Source organism: Mastomys coucha, unplaced genomic scaffold (genome assembly GCF_008632895.1).
Source record: "Mastomys coucha isolate ucsf_1 unplaced genomic scaffold, UCSF_Mcou_1 pScaffold16, whole genome shotgun sequence".
Classification (NCBI taxonomy): Eukaryota; Metazoa; Chordata; class Mammalia; order Rodentia; family Muridae; genus Mastomys; species Mastomys coucha.
In genome coordinates this window covers 30,912,536-30,932,529 of record NW_022196898.1, presented here as the reverse complement: position 1 = coordinate 30,932,529, position 19,994 = coordinate 30,912,536, and the positions used below count along the sequence as shown (strand labels likewise).

Here is a 19,994-nt window from a genome sequence, read left to right as displayed (position 1 = left end):
TATAGTCCTTGCCCTAATTTCTCTATTGGGGTCCTCACAGTCAGTCCAATGTTTGGCTGTGTACATCTGCATCTGTATTGTAGTTCTCAAGGGACAGCTATACTGGGCTCTGGTCAGTAGGCACTTCTTGGCATCAGCAATAGTGTCTGGGTTTGGTGTCTGTAGATGGGATGGATCCTTAGGTGGAGCAGTCTCTGGATGGCCTTTCCTTCTGTCTCTGCTCCACTCTTTGTCCCTGCATTTCCTTTTGACAGGAGGAACTCTGGATTAATATTTTTGAGGTGGGTAGGTGGCCCCATCCCTCAACTGGGGACCGTGTCTATTCACTGGATATGGTCTCTCCAGGTTCTATTCCCCTTTGTTGGGTATATTGGTTAATGTCCTCCCTGTTGGGTCCTGGGAACCTCTTGGGTCCCTGGCATCTGGAACTTTCTAGTGGCTACCTCCAATTACCCCTCCCCCACTTCTACACACCTACTTTCAAATTTCTAATCCCCTGTACTTCTCCCCCATCTCCTCCCATATCTGAACTGCCCCTCTTTTTTCCCTCCCCCTCCTCTCTCCCTCTACTTCCCAGAGATTATTCTATTCCCCCTACTGAGTAGGGCTGACATTTCAATTCTTGTTTCTCAGAAGTTGGAAGACGACCCTCCTGGGAGAGGTTAAACTTTTGTCTATAATGTCATTCTCTTTAAGGATTCTTAAGCTAATAAAAAAGCTTTATTGGAATTAAGTAGTTAAATGTAAATGTCTATGGACTTGGCCTCTATTGATTTATTTGATGTCTTCTATGTTGGATATAAAAGCTCAACTTGGCAAGTTAGAGGGTTCGATTTGGCTCACCCAGCTAGCAAACAAGCTGTGCCCCAACACAAATCAACCCTCAAGTTACAGAGGTTCAGTTGTGAACCAGTAGGAATAAAATCCTGGCTAAGAGAGTAAACTGGGTGCTGATTGGTTGTGTCTGGTAATCAGAATACATAAAAGGCAAGCACTGAACTATCTGGGAAGATTGAGACTGTTCCTGGCCTAGCAAACCTGTGTGGTCCTGAGACACTTCAGTACTATGAGTGGGTGCCCGTTTTCAGGAAACAGTGTAGGGTGAGTGTTTATCTCTGTTCAAATGGAAGGAAGCTCTCCAGCCTTAGCCTATAAACAGTTAAATTTCTAGGCTTAAAGTTAACTCCTTGCTTCTTCTTATTCTCTTCACTTATTAATAAACAAGACAGAATTAGTAACAGAATCGTACTTTCTTATTTTATGGTCACTCACTGCGTTTTTGTGGGGTTTTTTTGTTTGTTTGTTTATTTTTGGGTTTGTGTCATTCACTCAAACTGCAGATACACTTTGAAAAAATTATCTATGGAAGACAACGAAGAAGACAGAGCTCAAACTGGTGTAAACAGAGCCAGCAAAGGGGGACTTATCTATGGGAATTACTTGCAGGTAGGTGGTAGCAAGCCCTCACTGATGTTAGCTGCTGTTGTCAGTGACTAAATTTGCTCCATGGTCTTTCACTTGCCTGCATTTTTTCAATCATCAATAGTTTTCTCAACCTTAGGACCTTTCTATTCCTAGATATCTGTGCCTTTTCAAGTTTGCTGTAACAAGTTGAGGGATGAAATGTACCTTTCTAGAAGAAGATTCAGCAAGAGCAGAAAGTTGTGTATCTGGACGGAAGATTATGAAAGATAAAGCCCAACACAGATAGCAGACAGACTCCGATCAGCACATGTAAAAAGATGTCGTCAGAACCCCAAATCACCATAGGGAGTCTGGAAATTCCACATTACAGTGTAGAAATGTCAAAGTTACACAGAACTTTCTCAAAATCATTCATAAGTAAAAGATAGCTTCCCATCGGGAATTTGGAGCTGATTATGGTTAGCTTTCAGATTAAAAATTTGAGATTAAAAATAAAGTTCTCATACATTTTTGGCCTAGTTTTGTAAGGATGAAGTGATAAAGACTGTAATACTTGCCAGAAACCTTTCAGGGGGAGGAGAGAAAAGTGATGCAGAGGTGAAGCTGGCCAAACAAATGGTCAGCTTCCCACCACACTCCCTGAGAACATTGGCATTTGAAAGGACAGTGCTGTCTCTCTGAATAATTTGGAGAAGAATGACATCAACAATTATTCTTAAGATGGCAAATTTAACCTACTCTTTTTGATGATACTCTTTTACTATTTAAGAAAAGGAGACAGATCACAGTTTGAGAGTTTTGGACTTAGGGGTATTTTTTTCAGAATTGTAGTCTGCTCATTGTTAATGTCTGTTTCCACAACCCAAGAGCTGAAATCTTAAGATCAATCTTCTCGTTTTCTTATTTAAAGTTGGAAAAGATTTTGAATGCCCAAGAACTTCAAAGTGAAATAAAAGGGAATAAAATCCATGACGAGCACCTTTTTATCATAACTCATCAAGGTAAGCTGTAAGGGTAAAGCACAACTAGTGAGTCTTGCAATTATTTGTCACCAATAGTGCGAGGGAGTCTTTATTTGTAAGGTTGTAAAAGACTGAGGAATTGTTGCTAGATACTCATGAGAACATTTTGTGTCACATAAAATCTCCCAGGAGCCTCTCTGGGCTTTTGTCCTCATCTTTGTATTCCTTTCACTGCACAGGAGATTGTACTAGTCTCCGAGCTTTGTCCTTAATTCAAGAGAGACCTTTCAGCTCTTGAGATTTCACAAAGGATTTGCAAGCTAAGATGCCATCTTTTTTTCATGGCGTACTGAAAACCCTGCTTTCCAGAAATATTTTTTTTAATTTTTTACAAATTCATATAATTTTATAAAAATGGAATTTTAAGCAAATTCATTCAGTTTGTATATTTGGTAATATTTTTCAGATTTTTTATTTCTGGATAGTGGTATTCAAGCAAGCAGTCTGTGTTTCCAGAAGGCCCTTATACTCCAAAATGTCATGAACAGTTTCACACATGTTAAGAATGTTTGCTGTATGGTTGTCAGTTCCGTGTGACTTTATGTATTTGTCCAGGAACTCTCATCTATTCTATACACATAGATTCATTTTCCTTTCAATGAGTTCTTGTCTTTTGTCCAAATGAGTTCCTACTTCCCTCAGTTACTAATATCAGAAAGTCTTTTAGTGAAGAAATTAATGATTGGAAAGAGTTGGTTCATTATATTATGTCTGTCTTTCATTTGTTTGTTTTTCTTTCATTTTTATTGGGTTGTACTAAAGCAAAATCAGTAAGAGAGGAATCCTGGCTAATTAGCATAATGGAACTCAAAGATAAATTTGAATCTCATCTCTCCTGTACCCAATTATATAATCTTAGTCAGATGACTTAGAGTTAAGACCTCCTACACTAAATAAGGAGTTATTCTGTATTGTATTCATACTTGTTTCCATACCAATGAGATGAAATAATTCTCAGTAAACGCCAGAGTCTAATACATAGTAAGCTTATAACAGACTGTGGCCATCCTGATTTAATAATCGTCTGCACTTTGGTTAGAGTATGCTGGGGAGTGGCTCATAGAGCTACCCATACGAAATTAGACCAGGAATGAGAGATGCAAAATAATTAACAAGCATTTGATTTATTCATTACCTAAATATAAAAATTAGAACTCCCCCAAATCTTAACAATAACTGAAAAATTATAGTTGACCTTACTTTCCTAATTATCACAGATGCAGTCTTTATCTATGGAATGATTCCACATGGAGTTCACCAGGGATATCAGATTGTTAGCCCTTATGCTCATCTACTTATTATACTGATGACTGTATTTGCTAATTTATTACGTATACAGCCAATGCCAAGCATTATGCTGGCTACTGAAGGAAAACATAGACAACTAAGACCAAAATACTTCTTTTGTGAGGTTTATACACGTAGGTGAAGGAAAAACTAGTGGAAAAGAATCATTTCACTTGCCAGGAGCAGTCTGGAAACACAGTGAATCCAACAGTCTTCCCACGTATGTCATGTTCTTAAATATAAATCTTAAGAGTATGAAACAAGCTCCCGCTTAAAGAAAGATAACCGTTTGGTCACTGTACAGAGGGATTAACTAGTTGACATTAAAAGCAAATTCAGTTCTTTATCCCAAATGATATTTTAATTAATCAGATATTTTGGCCCTTACTAGGCATTTTCTCCCTTGCTAAGTTGTAGGACTTTTCAGAATCAGTTGTATTGTTTGGTGGCCTCATGGAAGGGAAAAGCAAACTCTCAGGAACAAATCCCACTTAATGTTCTTCAAAAGAAATGCTCTCACAGAACTTAGGCTCAAGAGAGTCTTGAGCTGAAGCAAGAATTCTCAGACTGGCTGACTCACTTAGAAGACAGGAGCCTTTGAACTCATAATGTGATTAGTGTAAGGCTTCAGGGAGCTTTCAGATCCCTCAAATTGTTCAAATAAAGAACAGCCAAATTCAACAAATTCCAAGTAAGCAAGCAAACAAGTAAATAACAACAACAACAACAACACACTACTTTAAAATGTAAGCCTTTACAGTTTTCATCTAGGTTGGAAATTGTTCATCTCTGTGAAGGGGTAACACTGAGGAGTATGTGCAAGAAGTAAGAATGGTCTATCCTAAAAGATCCAAAAATTTATTTCTAAGGAGGGACCACTGTAATAATAATGTATACATCAGTTAAAGTAAAATATCCAGTATATTAGAAATTCAAAAATTAGAGATGATTAAAATTAAATGCTAATTTCTAACATAAATGACTCCATACTCACATTTATTATTTTTAAAGTTAATTTTTTATTTGTTATATGTATCTGTCCTGTGGTTGTAGTCAAAGGGGTACTTTCTCACTGACTTTTTAAATTTTACAGCTTATGAACTTTGGTTTAAACAAATCCTCTGGGAACTAGATTCTGTTCGTGAAATCTTTCAAAATGGCCATGTAAGTTTCAATGTCATTAGACTGATTGATCTTATATAACTTCTAAAAGCATTTAGAAAGTATGAAGTTAGCATTTTAACTTAGATTTAACTAAATACCAAAGTGACTCAAGAGTTTTGGAGATTTTTTTTCTGAGAAGTTTCAACCTATTTCACATCTTCAAACCCCTGTAAAAGACTCACTGGTCACTTTAAGTTGCTATAAACAGGGTAGATTGCCAGCCCAATTAGTGATGATCCTGTAAGAGAAAACAGAACTCTATTTCTACTTAGCATTACCTATGGCAAGATAGGTGGAGGGAAGGCAAGATAGACTAGAGGGAAATGAAAGAGGAAAAGTTGGAAAAGTAAGGAAAGAGGGGATAAAGTGCAGGAAGACAAAAGAGGAGAGAAGACAGAACAGCAACCAGGGACTAGAAGTGCAGCTGCAACTGAGATTCCTGCTCCAATCTCCTTCCTTCCCTGAGCTCAAAACCACTCATCTCTTGAGTCTCTGCTCCATGAGCAGCGGTTCATATTATGTCTCTTTTCCTTCCTCCCCACTCTTTCTTTCTCGGTCTCTCTCTTTTCCACTCTCTCTTTTCCACTTTGTGAATACAAGACCTTGACTTGTCAGTGGCAACCTAGGCATTCAGTGAAGAATAGATGAAGAGCTTTATCCATGTATTTAATCCTTTCCTAGAAGGGTTTATTTCAGCTTTGTTCTCTGAAACAAAACTAAAACAGAAACATGCTTTGAAATCAGTGAAAGCAGTTCTCCTGGATAGCTTCTTGCTGCCTGTAGCTTTTGCTACCCCACCTAAGCTCCAGGAATGGGCTGACCTACCAGCCCCCACCCAGCTTCCCTTAAATCCATGATAAAAGACACAGACACAATTGTTCAATTTCAACTTGCCTTTTGACACAACTGCTGGGCGCTACAAGTGTGCCCTTATCAATACCCTTAGCTCTGTACCTCTCCACCTGCCCTAAACTTTAGTCGCTCAGTTACATCTATCTGGTCCCTGCTAAACACTCCTGACCACTCTCCTGTAGGAGTGGCCTGTGTGGCTACTCCGCAGGAGATCTCACATAGCTGGTCACCTTTTCTCCATAAGAATGGTGAACTCTTCTCTCCTCTCCTTGCATCTGTCTGCTTGCCTCCAGGGACCTGGAAGTCCTGTCTTTACCTTCAGCTCAGCAATTGTCCCATGGCTTCTTTACTGACAGATCAAGAACCAACTGAGGAACTGAACCATAGCATCAGCACCACCCCTACACCTTCTAACTTGTATCTATGTAATTTTTTACTTTTTTTTTTAAATCCAGTTTGTATTAATCTCTTGCATGCAACTCAAAATTGCTCTTATCTTAAAATATTTATGGCAAAATTCAGTTCCAAATTTCTCTGTTAATGTTCACACAAGATGGGTATCCATACATTGTCACTCCCAATCTATGCTGCATCTTCTCTAAATCCAATTGACCACTCAGTGTTTTATCCCCCAACATCCCAACATCAGGTCAGGGATGAGAGGAACATGCTCAAGGTGATAGCTCGGATGCATCGTGTGGTGGTCATTTTCAAGCTCCTGGTACAGCAGTTCTCAGTTCTGGAAACAATGACTGCCTTGGACTTCAATGACTTCAGGTGTGTGCTTCTCAGTTTAGAGTGCCATGGGACTCACAATCTCATTCTGGTCCTATAAAAGAAGAACACTATTAGAACGAAAGGAGAAGCCTGTTCTGTTAGGGCTTGTAGGACATTGGGCCCATTGTTCACAAGTACTTCAGAAGTGGTTAAAAACATGCCATGATTAGCTTTTAGATTCAAAACTAGATGATCAACTAATTTCAGTTTATGTGTCCTGTTTTTCACAACAAAGGTTATTAGATGTGAAATGGCTTAAGTAAGCTTATGATGTAAAAATATGAGCAATTGCAGGAATATATAAATAAATATGACAATGAAAATGTCAATGTTCATTATATACTGTCAATTTTAGCTCCAATCTCCTATATACACAAAACCATCTGTATATGTCTGTGTGTTTATATCTGCATCTGAATATGGACTTACAACTTTAAAAAGCACACATGCAAGCATTTTTTCTAAAGTTAGATAAGAAAATTTCTCAAGAACTTTAAAAGGAATCCATCATATAATAGGCAAAATTTCAAATAAGTTTCAAAGTAACAAAAAAAAAAAGGAGTTGAGTTATTTGTGGTAGTGGCTAAGAAATTAAAGTCTCAGCATCACTTAGGGGATTTAGAATATATAAGAGTTTTGATGGTTTAGTAACATCTCTTGTCATCTTTGACTGGACCAGGCAGCATTTCATTGTTTAGAACTGTTTTATCTCACCAAACCCATTTAGGTAGGAGGATGGAAGATAATATCCATGATTAGAATTGGTAGGTAGGATTAAATAATATTTGTGTACAATATTTTGCCACTGTAGAAAAACACAATTTCCTAATATTCACCTGTCTTTTTCTAAGAAAGGAAGTGTTTTACAAATGCACACTGTTATTTATGTGTATATTTAATCAATGTTTTCTAGTGGAAAATGTGTATATTATTTCTATACATTACTACATACTAAGGTATATATTATATATATTAAAATACATGGCATTTCATAACTCTCACTTGATCTTAGCCAAAAGGCCGAGAAGCAATCATTTCATAACTCTCAAAAGTTCTAACCAACTTCAAATGGGTCCACAGTGACAATGATGTTTAAGTACTTCATTTTTCTTATTTATATAAGGAGCTTTTTATGTAGAATCCAGGTGCCTGTCTGGCCCAGATAGATATTCTGGCAAAACATATTTTTAGAAGAAAACATTACAAGAATAAAAAAGTCATCTTTTCCTTTTTTTTTTTCTTCCCTTCTCAGAGAATACCTATCTCCAGCATCAGGCTTCCAGAGTCTACAGTTCCGGCTACTAGAAAATAAGATTGGTGTTCTTCAGAGCTTGAGAGTCCCTTACAACAGGAAACACTACCGTGATAACTTTGGAGAAGACTACAATGAGGTGTTGCTGAAATCAGAGCAGGAGCAGACGCTGTTGCAGCTGGTGGAGGTGAGAGCACATGAGCAGCCTCTCAAGCAGTCCTCCAACCTACTTGTGGCACAGCATCTGTTGTATCAGAATTCTAACACTTATTAAAATGGTGTTACTTTCATGATAAACAAAGATGGGAAAAAAACTACTGAACTTGTAATTAAGCTTACTGAAACATTTAAAATATTAAGAATCTGACTGATAAAATCAACAAGATTTATATAATTGCATGCTAATATCATCTCATTAAATTATTCTATCAAATATTCCTACTAAGCAATTAGTTGATTTCTTGCCTTGATTGTGCTTGATTATTCAATCAACTTTGGTTCTCTGAAATATTGCATAATTAAAAAAATGTACTGAGAATTTTCACTAATTAAGTAACTAAGAATGTTCTCTTTATGAAAATTCCCTTCCTATTCTAATTTTCTGGGAATTTATAAACAGTGTTTATGGATGCTTAAGTTGATTTTTTATGATAGCATAGTATAAAACTTGTCTTGATTTTTATCACTAAGCTTTGCTGTTAGAAATTAAAATTTTAGCCAGGCAGTGGTGGCGCACACCTTTAATCCCAGCACTTGGGAGGCAGAGGTGGGTGGATTTCTGAGTTTGAGGCCAGCCTGGTCTACAGAGTGAGTTCCAGGATAGCCAAGGCTATACAGAGAAACCTTGTCTCAAAAAACCAAAAAAAAAAAAAAAAAAAAAAAAAGAAAGAAAGAAAAGAAAAAAAGAAATTAAAATTTTTCTCGAAAGAATTGGTCCTTTAATCTCCTGGGTGTTTTAAGTGTGAATTTGGGTTACTATTGCCTATATACTATTAAAGAACTTATTAAGACAAAGAAAATGAATAAAAAGCTGATTTCAAAACTAAATGCATGTTAAGTAAGAAACAATAGATGTGTATAAAGTCAGTTTGATTTCTAGGTTTCAAGGTCATTTGTAATCTTAGAACAATTACAGTAGGGGGTGTAGAGATGGCTCAGTGGTTAAAAGGACTTGGATCTTCACAGGATTAGTAATTTAGTAAAAGAGTAAAATAGTAGACAAAATATATTGGTATTATTTCCTAAATTAACAGAAAGAAGGAAAAGACAAAGTTTTACAAGTAACCTGTTTCTCAGAATTATGAAGATGTTAAAAGTTTAAGTTTACCAGGTATTAACCTAAATAATTATTTATCTAAGGCATGGCTGGAAAGAACACCTGGTTTAGAGCCACATGGATTTAATTTCTGGGGAAAGTTTGAAAAAAATATCTTGAAAGGCCTGGAAGAGGAATTTCTAAGGATTCAGGTAATTATGAATTCATGCCACAAACTTACTAAGAAAGAATTAGAAATTTAACCCAAAAATTATCTGTTATTTTCACAATTTTCTTAATAATGTTTCTTTTATAAATCTATTTTCTTGGACTGTATATTACATAATTGATTTAACTTTCTCCCTAGGTATAAAAATTATGCATAAGACCTTCATTATAAAGACAGATTTTTACCTGTTGTAATCAAGTATTGTTTACATGCTATTGATATATTTTTATCCAAATTGAAAATAGTATATTTTGATCAATTCAAGGCCCAAGTGGCATAGAAGAAAGGAACTAGGTAAATATATTTAACCACATATTTTGTTTTGCTATTTTTTTTGCTAGGTTCTTTCCATTGGCTACAGACAATATCAATTTGATCTTTACTTTTATATGAAATTGTCTCCAAATTTTCTTCAGAATACAGGTCTTGCACCTTGTTTTCATGATTCAATTTCTGTAGCCATAGGCTGGGCGGTGGTGGCACAGCACTTGGGAGGCAGAGGCAGGTGGATTTCTGAGTTCGAGGCCAGCCTGGTCTACAGAGTGAGTTCCAGGACAGCCAGGGCTACACAGAGAAACCCTGTCTCGACAAAAACAAACAAAACAAAACAAACAAAACAAAACAAAACAAAACTTCTGTAGCCATTCAACTTTGCCACCTTGAAAATGGGTTCTTGTACTTCGAAGTCGTAGGTTCCACTTTCATTTAAACAGTAGACCCTGTGGCAATAAAAATTATTTCTTGTGTAATTTTCCTTCAGGCAAAATGTAAAGTAAGGATGTCTACTTCAAAGGATTATAATTATGAATTCATGTTTTAAAGCGTTTTGATAATGTTAGGTTACTTGTAGCTTTGTCTCCCATGAAACTCTCATCACCCTGGCTTCGTACTTTCTCATTCACAAGTGACATTCACATGCATGAGTCCAATAACCCGTCTCAATTTTATTAACCACCCAGGGATAGGTATCATTCCCACAACCAGTTCTCTATTGTTTCCCCAGCTCTTTCTTGCTCACTTCACCTTCTGCTTCAATTCTAGGTATTCACCAGTGATTCTCAACATTTATCCCCAGCTTAGTTGTCCCATTAGATTTTAGATCATGTATTTAAAGTTCTACATCGTATGTTCTTCTGATCTTCTTAAAATAAGAAAAGAAAATTAAGTAAAAAAAAAAAAATTCCCTCCCTCGAGTCCTCACCTTGACCCAGTCTTCTCAGAGTTAAGTATTTTTTCCTCCCAAGAGCCTTTAACTGTCAAGTAAATCACCTAGGAGCGGTCCTTGTTTCTACTCGTTTTCAATAAGGATTATTTTTTAATTTTAAAGAATTATTTACCTTATATTTATATGCATGATAATTTTGTCTGCATATACGTGTGTGTCCCAGATTGCACCCATTAAGGCCAAATGAGAGTGTTGCATCCCCAGGGCCTCAAGTTACAGAGAGTTGTTAGTGAACATGTGGGTATTAAGAACAGAGTCATAGCTAACAACAAATATTCCTAACCACTGAGCGAGCCATCTCTCCAGTCCCTCAACAATATTTCTCTTGGATGACTGAATCAGCTTTGTATCTAACAGTAGCTCTCATATGTTTTTTTACACCTACCACCAAGACTAAAGTGAAAGTCTCTTGACTATCCCATCCCTTTCCCACTGTAGGCCTTCCAGTTTATTCTCTGTGCTGCAATCATAATTGTCTTTCCAAAATGCAAACATTGATAGTCTCTCCCTTTTGCCTAAAACCTCTCATGTTCCATTGATGTTCTCAAGAAAAAGATAGATATCCATAACACAAACCCAAAAGCTTTCATGTGTCACGTGGGCCAACCTCACCGTGCTGCTCCCACTAGCTGAGCTAGCTCACTGTTCTGAATCCTCTCAGTTTAAAATCTTTGTCAGCAGGCAAAGTGCTTCATCTTGGCCAACCTTCTGGCTACTGTCATTCCCTATGATGATTTTTCTATTTTTGTATGGTGTTGTTCATGGTTTTAGTGCTGTTCTTTGGTGACTAAATGCATCCCATCTCATTCCTATAAGGGAAATGTTTTTGAGGTGAGGTGATTCAGTGTTTGTTCACAATTCTTATGTCTGTTACTTTCCTGTGAGCATTTACTTAATAAGTGAATAATCCTTGGCAATAATATTGCACTCTCACTGCTGATGTACTTGCTCTGATGAGTTGGAGATAACTGGGCTGGCAGCTCTGTTATCATCCAGATAACAAATTGCAAGTGGAGCTGGATGGTAGGCAGATAAAGCAGACTTTCTTTAACCAATCAAAGGATTTTAAAGAATTTAAATAGCATTAATACTGGTTCTGATTAAGAAGTAACGTTTTCTAAGACCGACATTACCTCTATGTTAAATGATTATTATTTAAAATCAATACCTATCACTTGATATTCATTTTGGTCTATCTTGAAGGAGGTTCCTCAGGAGTGCTTGGCATTATTAAATTATTTAAACATAAAGGAAATGAGAGACCAGCAAGGACATGGAAGTCTCCTACTTGTTAGACTTATCTTCCATATTGCACTATTGAGTGTTAAGATTAATACTTGAGGTACACGCTTGTTATAAGCTGAGAATCTATTTCCTCTGAAAGAAGCAATTTCAAACAGCAATCTGATCTCTGTCGGGGAAGATTAAAGCAATATTTTCCCATAAGGCTAAAAAAGACTCTGAAGAAAAAGAGGAACAGATGGCAGAGTTCCGGAAACAGAAAGAGGTGCTGCTCTGCTTGTTTGATGAGAAGCGTCATGACTACCTACTGAGTAAAGGTAAATGTGCTGTCCAAGGGTCTTAGACCTCCAGGGTATGTGCATGAAGATAAATATATGCTATAAGCCTGTCTATCAAGACTAACTTGGGAGAAATCAAGTAAAACTATTTACCTACTCAGAGAAGTGAGAAGTGGGTTAACACTTTGTGTGACAGCCCTACATTAACCATCTTGATTGTTCTGTATAGTTACAAGACACTAGCAAATATCTCCATACTATGTGCTATACTCAAGGTAAACTGTCATTGTAAAGTACTTCAGAAATCTTTTAAGATTATGCAAAACAGATGTATTTTTTTTTTAATCATACAATATGGAGTGTAGCAGTGGCATGAGGTCAGGATCAGTCGCTAGCCTCCATTCTCTATAAATTCTCAGTGAAACATAGCTAACATTTATTTCTCACCATGAAAGGCAGAACATTTTCTTAGCTTACATGCCATACTCTAGAAAACTAATTTTACATAAATTAGAATGAACAAACACACACAAAACCAAAACTTTTTTGGGTGGTTTTCAGATAGAATCTTAGCATGTTCCCCCAGGATGGCTTTAAATCCATGATCCTCCTGCCTCAGCTTTTGAGTATTGGGATTACAGATGTTCACCACCACATCTAAAACAAACAAACTAAACATAGACAAGCAGCAAGTCACTTTCAAATAAGAAGTGAAGTGAATCTTGGTTAGTTTTTGAAGTGACTGGAAAATACGTGTATCATGGCAGGTACTTATTCTTTATATCAGGCTTTCCTAATATAGCACTTAACATTTGAGAATATAAAATTATATATATATATATATATATATATAATAAAAATATAGATAATATATTAATTTGACTTTTAAAACTATAGATTACTAAATACAAGTTCCTTTCTCTGAAAACACATAGTACATTTTACTAAGATGAAAATTCAAATTAATATGATTGTCTTAAATTACCTATCGAGTTGAGACTTGCTGTGAACTTCAGATCAGTGCCAAAAGTCCTTGGCTCAAGCATGCTAGGGCCTTGGACTCCATCAATAGCACCAAGAAGAAATATTAATGTTGAAAATTTCCCGCATATCCTACAGGTGAACGACGACTGTCATACCGTGCACTCCAAGGAGCACTGATGATATATTTTTACAGGTAAAAAGAATATTATAAGGTAAAAGAAAGGAAAATTGAAGAGTGGATATGGAGATGTCAAGGATACAGTCTATAAGTTGCAATCAAAATTTAATTTAGTTTTTTAGTAATATAGTTTTTGGAGAAAACACTGAAAATGATTACTTTAAATAAAAAAATCTGTCCTTACTGTGTAGTGGGAAGCTTATACACATGTGCAGACAAACAAATGCACATAGTATTTTACTTATAGAAAGCATTGTGTGTCAGTTATTGTGACCCAAAAGACCAAAGTAAATGTTTTCTTAGAAGCTCAATTGTGAAATTATTATTTTATTAGAAAGTAGTTTCAGAGATTTCTGTTTTATAAAATGAAAATTGGAAGCCAGTTAGGTCAGTAGGTAGGTAAGGGCGCTTGCTACTAAGCTGGACAACCTGAGTTTGATTCCTAGAAACTACAGGGTAGAAGAGAGCTGACTCCCTCTAGTTATCTCCTGTCCAAAGGTTCTTGAGTCACTGTATGAACATGGCCTGTGTAAAAAATATATAATGAAAGCTAAAATAAAAAAGTATGTCAGGGAAAATGTCTCATAAACAGTTGTCTCCTAGTGGTTTTATAGAAAATCACCTCTAATGTCTAAAATGTTTTCAGGTTCTACTGAGCGTTCATCCTTTGCTTGAATCCTATGAATGAGGGTTCAGGCAGTAAGGATTCCCTTGACAAACAAGCTTCAAGGGGAAGTTTGTAGAATATTTTATATGTATGGTTTAATTTTGCAAATTCTCTTGAATCTATTTCTTCAGGATCAGAAGAAACAAAATCTTTTAGCTTTTTTCCCCCTCTTGAAATAAATAGATTACCCTAAATATAATATGTATCAAGAATGTGCCTGGCTTCATGGAAAAAGAAATCCCAGCACACTATGGTATATGGAAATTGCCTTGTTTACACAGTTTAGTATTTGTTTTGAAGCATTTGATAGCTGTTAGCGTTCTATATAAGATACTGCAGCATATCTCCTTTTCAATAAGACCATATTAGGCAGGACTCTTTGGCTGGTTACCTCATATGTTACGTATAAGTTACATGGAGCTGTCTATACAACACACAAATACTGTGCACTGAATAGTGACTGAGAAGACAATCCTGAAGTAGTATAGCTCTTTTTTTTTTTCAAGACAGTGTTTCTCTGTGTAGCCCTGGCTGTCCTGGAACTCACTCTGTAGACCAGGCTGGCCTCAAACTCAGAAATCCACCTGCCTCTGCCTCCCAAGTGCTGGCATTAACTGCGTGAACTACCACTGCTCAGGGGGTAGTATAGCTCTTAAGTACCAAGTTGATCAGGGCCAGCCAACACAAAGACACTCTGGCCTGCCTTGATGTACTGGATTTTCATAATCAGAGAAGACTTCCTCTTGTTGTGTCCTGTAGGGAGGAGCCTCGATTCCAGGTCCCTTTCCAGTTGCTGACCTCACTTATGGACATCGACACGCTCATGACCAAATGGAGATGTAAGTCCTCCTCCATCAAGCCCCCTCACCCAAACCCTGTCCCTTTACAACAAAACATTTCAGGGATCAAAAGAAAGTTTTAATTTATTCTAGAATGAAGAGAAAATGAATGTTCTGTCAGTTTAAATACATAATATCTCAACCCTCATTCCAATTCCTTTTAAAGTAAAATTATTTGCTTTATTTTGTCTTACTATATTAGCCTTTAGTTAATTCTTGGCTGGTGCATAAAATAGTGGGCTTCATTATGACATTTACATACCCAGCCATCATTGTACCTTATGTTCTCCTGCCAACATCTCTTTCATTGCACATGGCCCCCTTTGTATGTTCATGTATATGTTATTAAAACCTGGCCCAAATTTGGAAAAGCATGCAGTATTTTCTATCTTACTCTTCAGGACTCCCTCATTCCTTAGTTTCCCCAACTGTCCTGGGTTGTGGTTTGTATAAGTTAACATGATAACTTCCAATGAATAACTTCTACTGTTTTTTTTTTTAATTTTTATTTTTCATGGGAGAAGAATCCCACAGAGAAACAAATGGGAAGGATTCATGAAAGCCATTTTGTGGCCCTTCCTCTCAGTTACTGGGCTCACTGGTCAAAAGCAATGAAGAATGAATTAAAATGTGTATCGCCTAAACCACAGGGGTGCTAGGCAACCTGATAGTCTAATCTGATGCTCATATTTGACCTTTCCATCTGGCTAAGTGATATGGTGTCAGCCTTTGTTGAAGCAATAATCATTACCAACCCTTTCATTTTAGAACTCTGTAAGGCTAATGGCAGAAAAATATTCATGCAGTAAATTTGTATGTTTGCCTAGATAATCATGTGTGCATGGTGCACAGGATGCTGGGCACCAAGGCTGGCACTGGGGGATCCTCAGGCTATCATTACCTGCGCTCAACTGTGAGGTAAGTCGGGCTTCTCACCCAGGTGTAAGTCTGCAGATCTTGGCATCTACAAGTCTATGCATATCATTTTAGAAAAGTTACATTTGCTTCTGACTGAACTGTTAACAGCACATTCTAGTTAGAGACCAATATTCCTGTGGAAACTGAAGGTAATCATATAAACACTTCAGTAAAAGAGCTTCATCATTGTACTGGCTGGTTTTGTGTGTCCACTTGACACAGGCTGGAATTATCACAGAGATGGGAGCTTCAGTTGGGGAAGTGCCTCCATGAGATCCAGCTGTGGGACATTTTCTCAATTAGTGATCAAAAGGGGTAGGGCTCCTTGTGAGTGGTACCATCCTTGAGCTGGAAGTCTTGGGTTCTATAAGAGAGCAGGCTGTGCAAGTCAGGAGAAGCAAGCCAGTAAGGAACATCTCTCCATGGCCTCTGCATCAGCTCCTGCTTCCTGACCTGCTTGAGTTCCAGTTCTGACTTCCTCTGGTGATCAGCAGCAATGTGGAAGTATAAGCTCAATAAACCCTTTCCTCCCCAACTTGCTTCTTGGTCATGATGTTTGTGCAGGAATAGAAACCCTGACTAAGACAATCATTTTCACCCTGTGTCGAAGAGTGGTCTGGTATTAATGGCTGCTGAGTCAGCAGTGGTATAGAGCAGTGATTCTCAACCTGTGGGTTACCACCCAATGACCCTTTCACAGGGGTCACCTGAGACCATCCAAGAAGAGTTAGGTATTTACATTGCAAATTCATAACAGTAGCAAAATTACACATATGAGTAGCAACAAAAAACATGGCTGGAGATCACCAAAACCTGAGGGACTGTACTAAAGGATCACAGCATTAGGAAGGCTGAGAGCCACTGGTCTAGAGGGATCGGTAGTCCTTACATCCAGGAAGAACAATCTTCAATTAATCCAGCTCAAGTTCTTGTTTGTTTTGTTTGTTTGTTTTAAACCAAATTTATTCTTTACATTTTCATACATGTATTCTGATTTTTCTCATCCTGTATCCTTCCTTCTGCCCCTCCCTTTCTTTCATATAAACTGACTTTCTTGTACCTTGTTCTTATTCACATGTTTTGTTTGTTTTGAGATCCTGTCCATTTACCCAAGGCCACTTGCTTGACCCTGGGTTTAGAACTCTGCCTTGGAGCCTGGTGGTTTTACCAGTGGTTACTCAGCTGCTGTCAGTGATCCTCCAGTTCCTGTAGTATATCAGCAACCATTAGCTCAGTAGGGGAAGAAGATGACAAGCCTCTGGGATCCCTCTTCATTAGTGGTTGTCTGTTGACAGACCAGTTCTCATGCAGGCTTGATGCAGGCAAGCACAGTTACATCAGATTCATGAATTGAGTGGCTGAATCATTCCCATAGAACACCACTCCATGGCCTTTCTATTCTTATCATCTGGTTCTTATATTCTTTCTTTCCCTTCTTCTGAAATATTCTCTAAAGCTTAAAAGGGGTGGGGGGACAAATAAAAATGTCTATTTATGATTATAGCTCGTTTTGATCAGATGAAAAATGTCATCATTAATTCACCTAGTGCTTTTGCCAGATAAATTTCACAAATAATTTGTTTCTTCATATATCTGTTTTATATTAAAAGTAATTTCAACTACCCACAGAATGACTTTTTTAATGTTTATAAGGAAAAGGTAAGTGTATATTAAGGATTTAAAACATGGTAGGTAACATGGTTTCTGGGAAATTTATGTTCATGTTCTGTTTTGTATATTAATATTTACAACACACTCCACTACCAGAATAGGTGAATACAATATACAAGTTGAAATTCTTATTATTGTTATATGTGTTAACTTTTCCTTGGAAATGAATTTTACATGCAAAATAATTAGCCAATGGTTTCTTTAGAAAATGAGCACATAGTGCAACATGGTCACAGACATAATGAAAATGGACAATGTTTCTATTGCATCCTTATCTCATTTAATCTTCACAAAGTCCTGGCCAGAGGAAGTATTGTAGGCTTTAGAGTTCTGCTCTTTAGCTTCATATCCATGGCCGCATATGATGTGCACAAGTGACTGAAGCAGGATTCCAAGCCAGATTTAGTTGATTTCAAAGGCAAAGGTTCTTCTTCTATAAAACTTAACCAGAGCTTGCTACTCTAAAACTATCCATTCAAATAGCTGGCTAATAAACAGAAAAGCATTTTTCATATGAAAAGCAGTCTATAAATATTTGTAATGAAGCCAAGATAATCTTTAAATTTATCAATCCTTTGTAGAAGTTATATGATAGCTACTTTGCAGTTAGGAAAATATTTTCCAATTAGTAACTAAGAACTCTGTAATTTAAATGTATAACTTTACACACCATCCTTTTACAGTGAAAAGTGAGGAGCCTAGTGCCATATCTTGGTAGTTAGACATATTTACTGTTCCTCTAGAGTTTGATTCCTAACACCCAAGTAAATCAGTTTACAACTGCCTGTAATTTCAGGTCCAGGGTGACCTGACACCTGACACCTGACACATCTGGCCTCATGGGAACCTACAAGCACATGCACATACCTGCATACAGACTTACACATAAATATATTTTTAAATAATAAAAATAAATTTTAAAACAAATAGGAAATAAGGGTACAACCTCATCTACATGAATACAATAGCACAATAATTAATCTATATCACTCTGGTATGAATCAAACACATTACTGTCTATAAACATTAACCTGGGATGTGATTAAAATATACATAATATTAACACCAAGGCTACCTAGAAACCAACCTATATACAATATATGACATGTAAGATATAATGCTGAATATTAGCTATTTATGTGAAATATTTTTGAAGAAATATGAAGTATAACAGTTTTCATATCTACCATCTAACATCTCTGCATATATATGTTTCCAGCGACAGGTACAAGGTTTTTGTGGATTTATTTAACCTCTCAACATACCTGGTTCCCCGACACTGGATACCAAAGATGAATCCAATCATTCACAAATTCGTTTACACAGCTGAGTACAGTGACAGCTCTTACTTCAGCAGTGATGAGTCGGATTGAGTTCTTCTGAACATCAGTGAAAACTACACAATTCTCGGTCGGCTTTTACTTTATAAATTTTTATGAATACATGATTGGTGTAATATATTTATGTATGTAGTTCATTGACATGATGTTTTGTCCAATCCTGGGAAAAAGTTTATGATCTTGCATATTATGATGATGTACGATTCAGCAAATTAAACATTATGATAAATAATTTAGTAAAATGTTAGCATCGTCATATATATGAAGAATTCTTGTTACAGCTCAATTTACCCTGATGCTTACCTCCATTGAACCACTTCATGTAATTATTACCTTATTGCTTCATACTTTATAAAGCTTGAAGAGTTACTTTATATTATAGATACAATAAATACTATTCTTCTGTGTAAAATTTATTCAAACTATTCTTTAAGTAATAAATTTAGTTTTTGGCTGTGCATTGCTTGTAAAAACTCAGGAATCTTTTTTTTAATGGGAATCATGATGAGCAGTGGCAGAAATCTGTCTGAAGCTTAGCCTGAAGAATGCTATAATATTATTTCACCTAATCCCAGAACTCAAAGGCACTTAAGAAATATATCACAGGAACCCAATTCAGCTCCCTGAATATGTTAACCCTGATACATTTTGAAGATGCTCTTCTCTCTTCTGTGTCAATGTTGGCTGTCATAGAGTACTTTGTTCCTTATACTCTGAACCTTGACACTTTCTCCTGTTCAAATGTTAGACTAGGATGTGGTCAGTGCTAACACACAGAAATGCTGCCAAAATAAGTAGCACTTCTACTGGAAGAAAAGATAATTCTTAGTGGAATTTCAAAATCATTGCAAAGTTGAATGATTTAACACTTGCAATGGAAACCTTGTCAAATCACTTCCAGGACCTGTAGGTGATCTTCAGTGTGAATCCTACGTAGTAACACATTCAGCTGTTCTGTATCTTGTTTTCTGGGGCGGGAGCACCCATGAGCTGGTGTATGAGTCATCACTCATTTACAGAAGATGCAAAGGTAGAGATGCTCTACCATGATGCTTATGTGAAAAAAAAATGCATGTTATCTTATAGACCTTTGGGGATTCCCAATGATATAAAACTTGTGAGTAAAATGATATCATTTTAGAAATTTAAATCTGGGGAAATACAGTAGACACATTATAATATCATCTTTCACAGCCATCTGCATTCTGCTCTGGAGACAGTGTTCAGGACCTACTTTGTTAAAGTTCATTGAGTTTAGATACTAATAAAGGTTGTCAGAATCAAAGGGAGGTGCTTACAGCAAGCTCTAATAAGAAAACAAAAGTAGCCGGGCGGTGGTGGCACACGCCTTTAATCCCAGCACTTGGGAGGCAGAGGCAGGCGGATTTC

At 36.8% G+C, this 19,994-nt stretch overlaps 1 protein-coding gene across 2 annotated transcripts; it reads left to right on the top strand.

The window, feature by feature from the left end:
• Positions 1–556: 556 nt before the first annotated feature.
• Positions 557–19,011, top strand: Tdo2 (tryptophan 2,3-dioxygenase). Of its 2 annotated transcripts, none has more exons than XM_031376036.1 (12): positions 557–1,101; positions 1,341–1,446; positions 2,336–2,426; positions 4,828–4,898; positions 6,400–6,527; positions 7,780–7,966; positions 9,139–9,246; positions 11,936–12,047; positions 13,128–13,185; positions 14,597–14,676; positions 15,504–15,594; positions 18,485–19,011. In XM_031376036.1, exons 1-12 carry the CDS (start codon positions 1,067–1,069, stop codon positions 18,636–18,638), a joined length of 1,221 nt encoding a protein of 406 aa, XP_031231896.1. In that variant the 5' UTR covers positions 557–1,066; the 3' UTR covers positions 18,639–19,011. The 2 variants fall into 2 exon arrangements, with proteins under 2 accessions (XP_031231896.1, XP_031231897.1); XM_031376037.1 differs by having other exon boundaries at positions 557–987; positions 18,485–18,638.
• The last annotated feature ends 983 nt before the right edge of the window (positions 19,012–19,994 follow it).

Bases quoted from the DNA above. Each gene is read 5' to 3' on its own strand.
- Tdo2 (XM_031376036.1), top strand. From the start codon at position 1,067: ATGAGTGGGTGCCCGTTTTCAGGAAACAGTGTAGG. The intron at 4,899-6,399 runs GTAAGTTTCAAT...TCCCAACATCAG, and splicing joins AAATCTTTCAAAATGGCCAT to GTCAGGGATGAGAGGAACAT. The intron at 12,048-13,127 runs GTAAATGTGCTG...CATATCCTACAG, and splicing joins TGACTACCTACTGAGTAAAG to GTGAACGACGACTGTCATAC.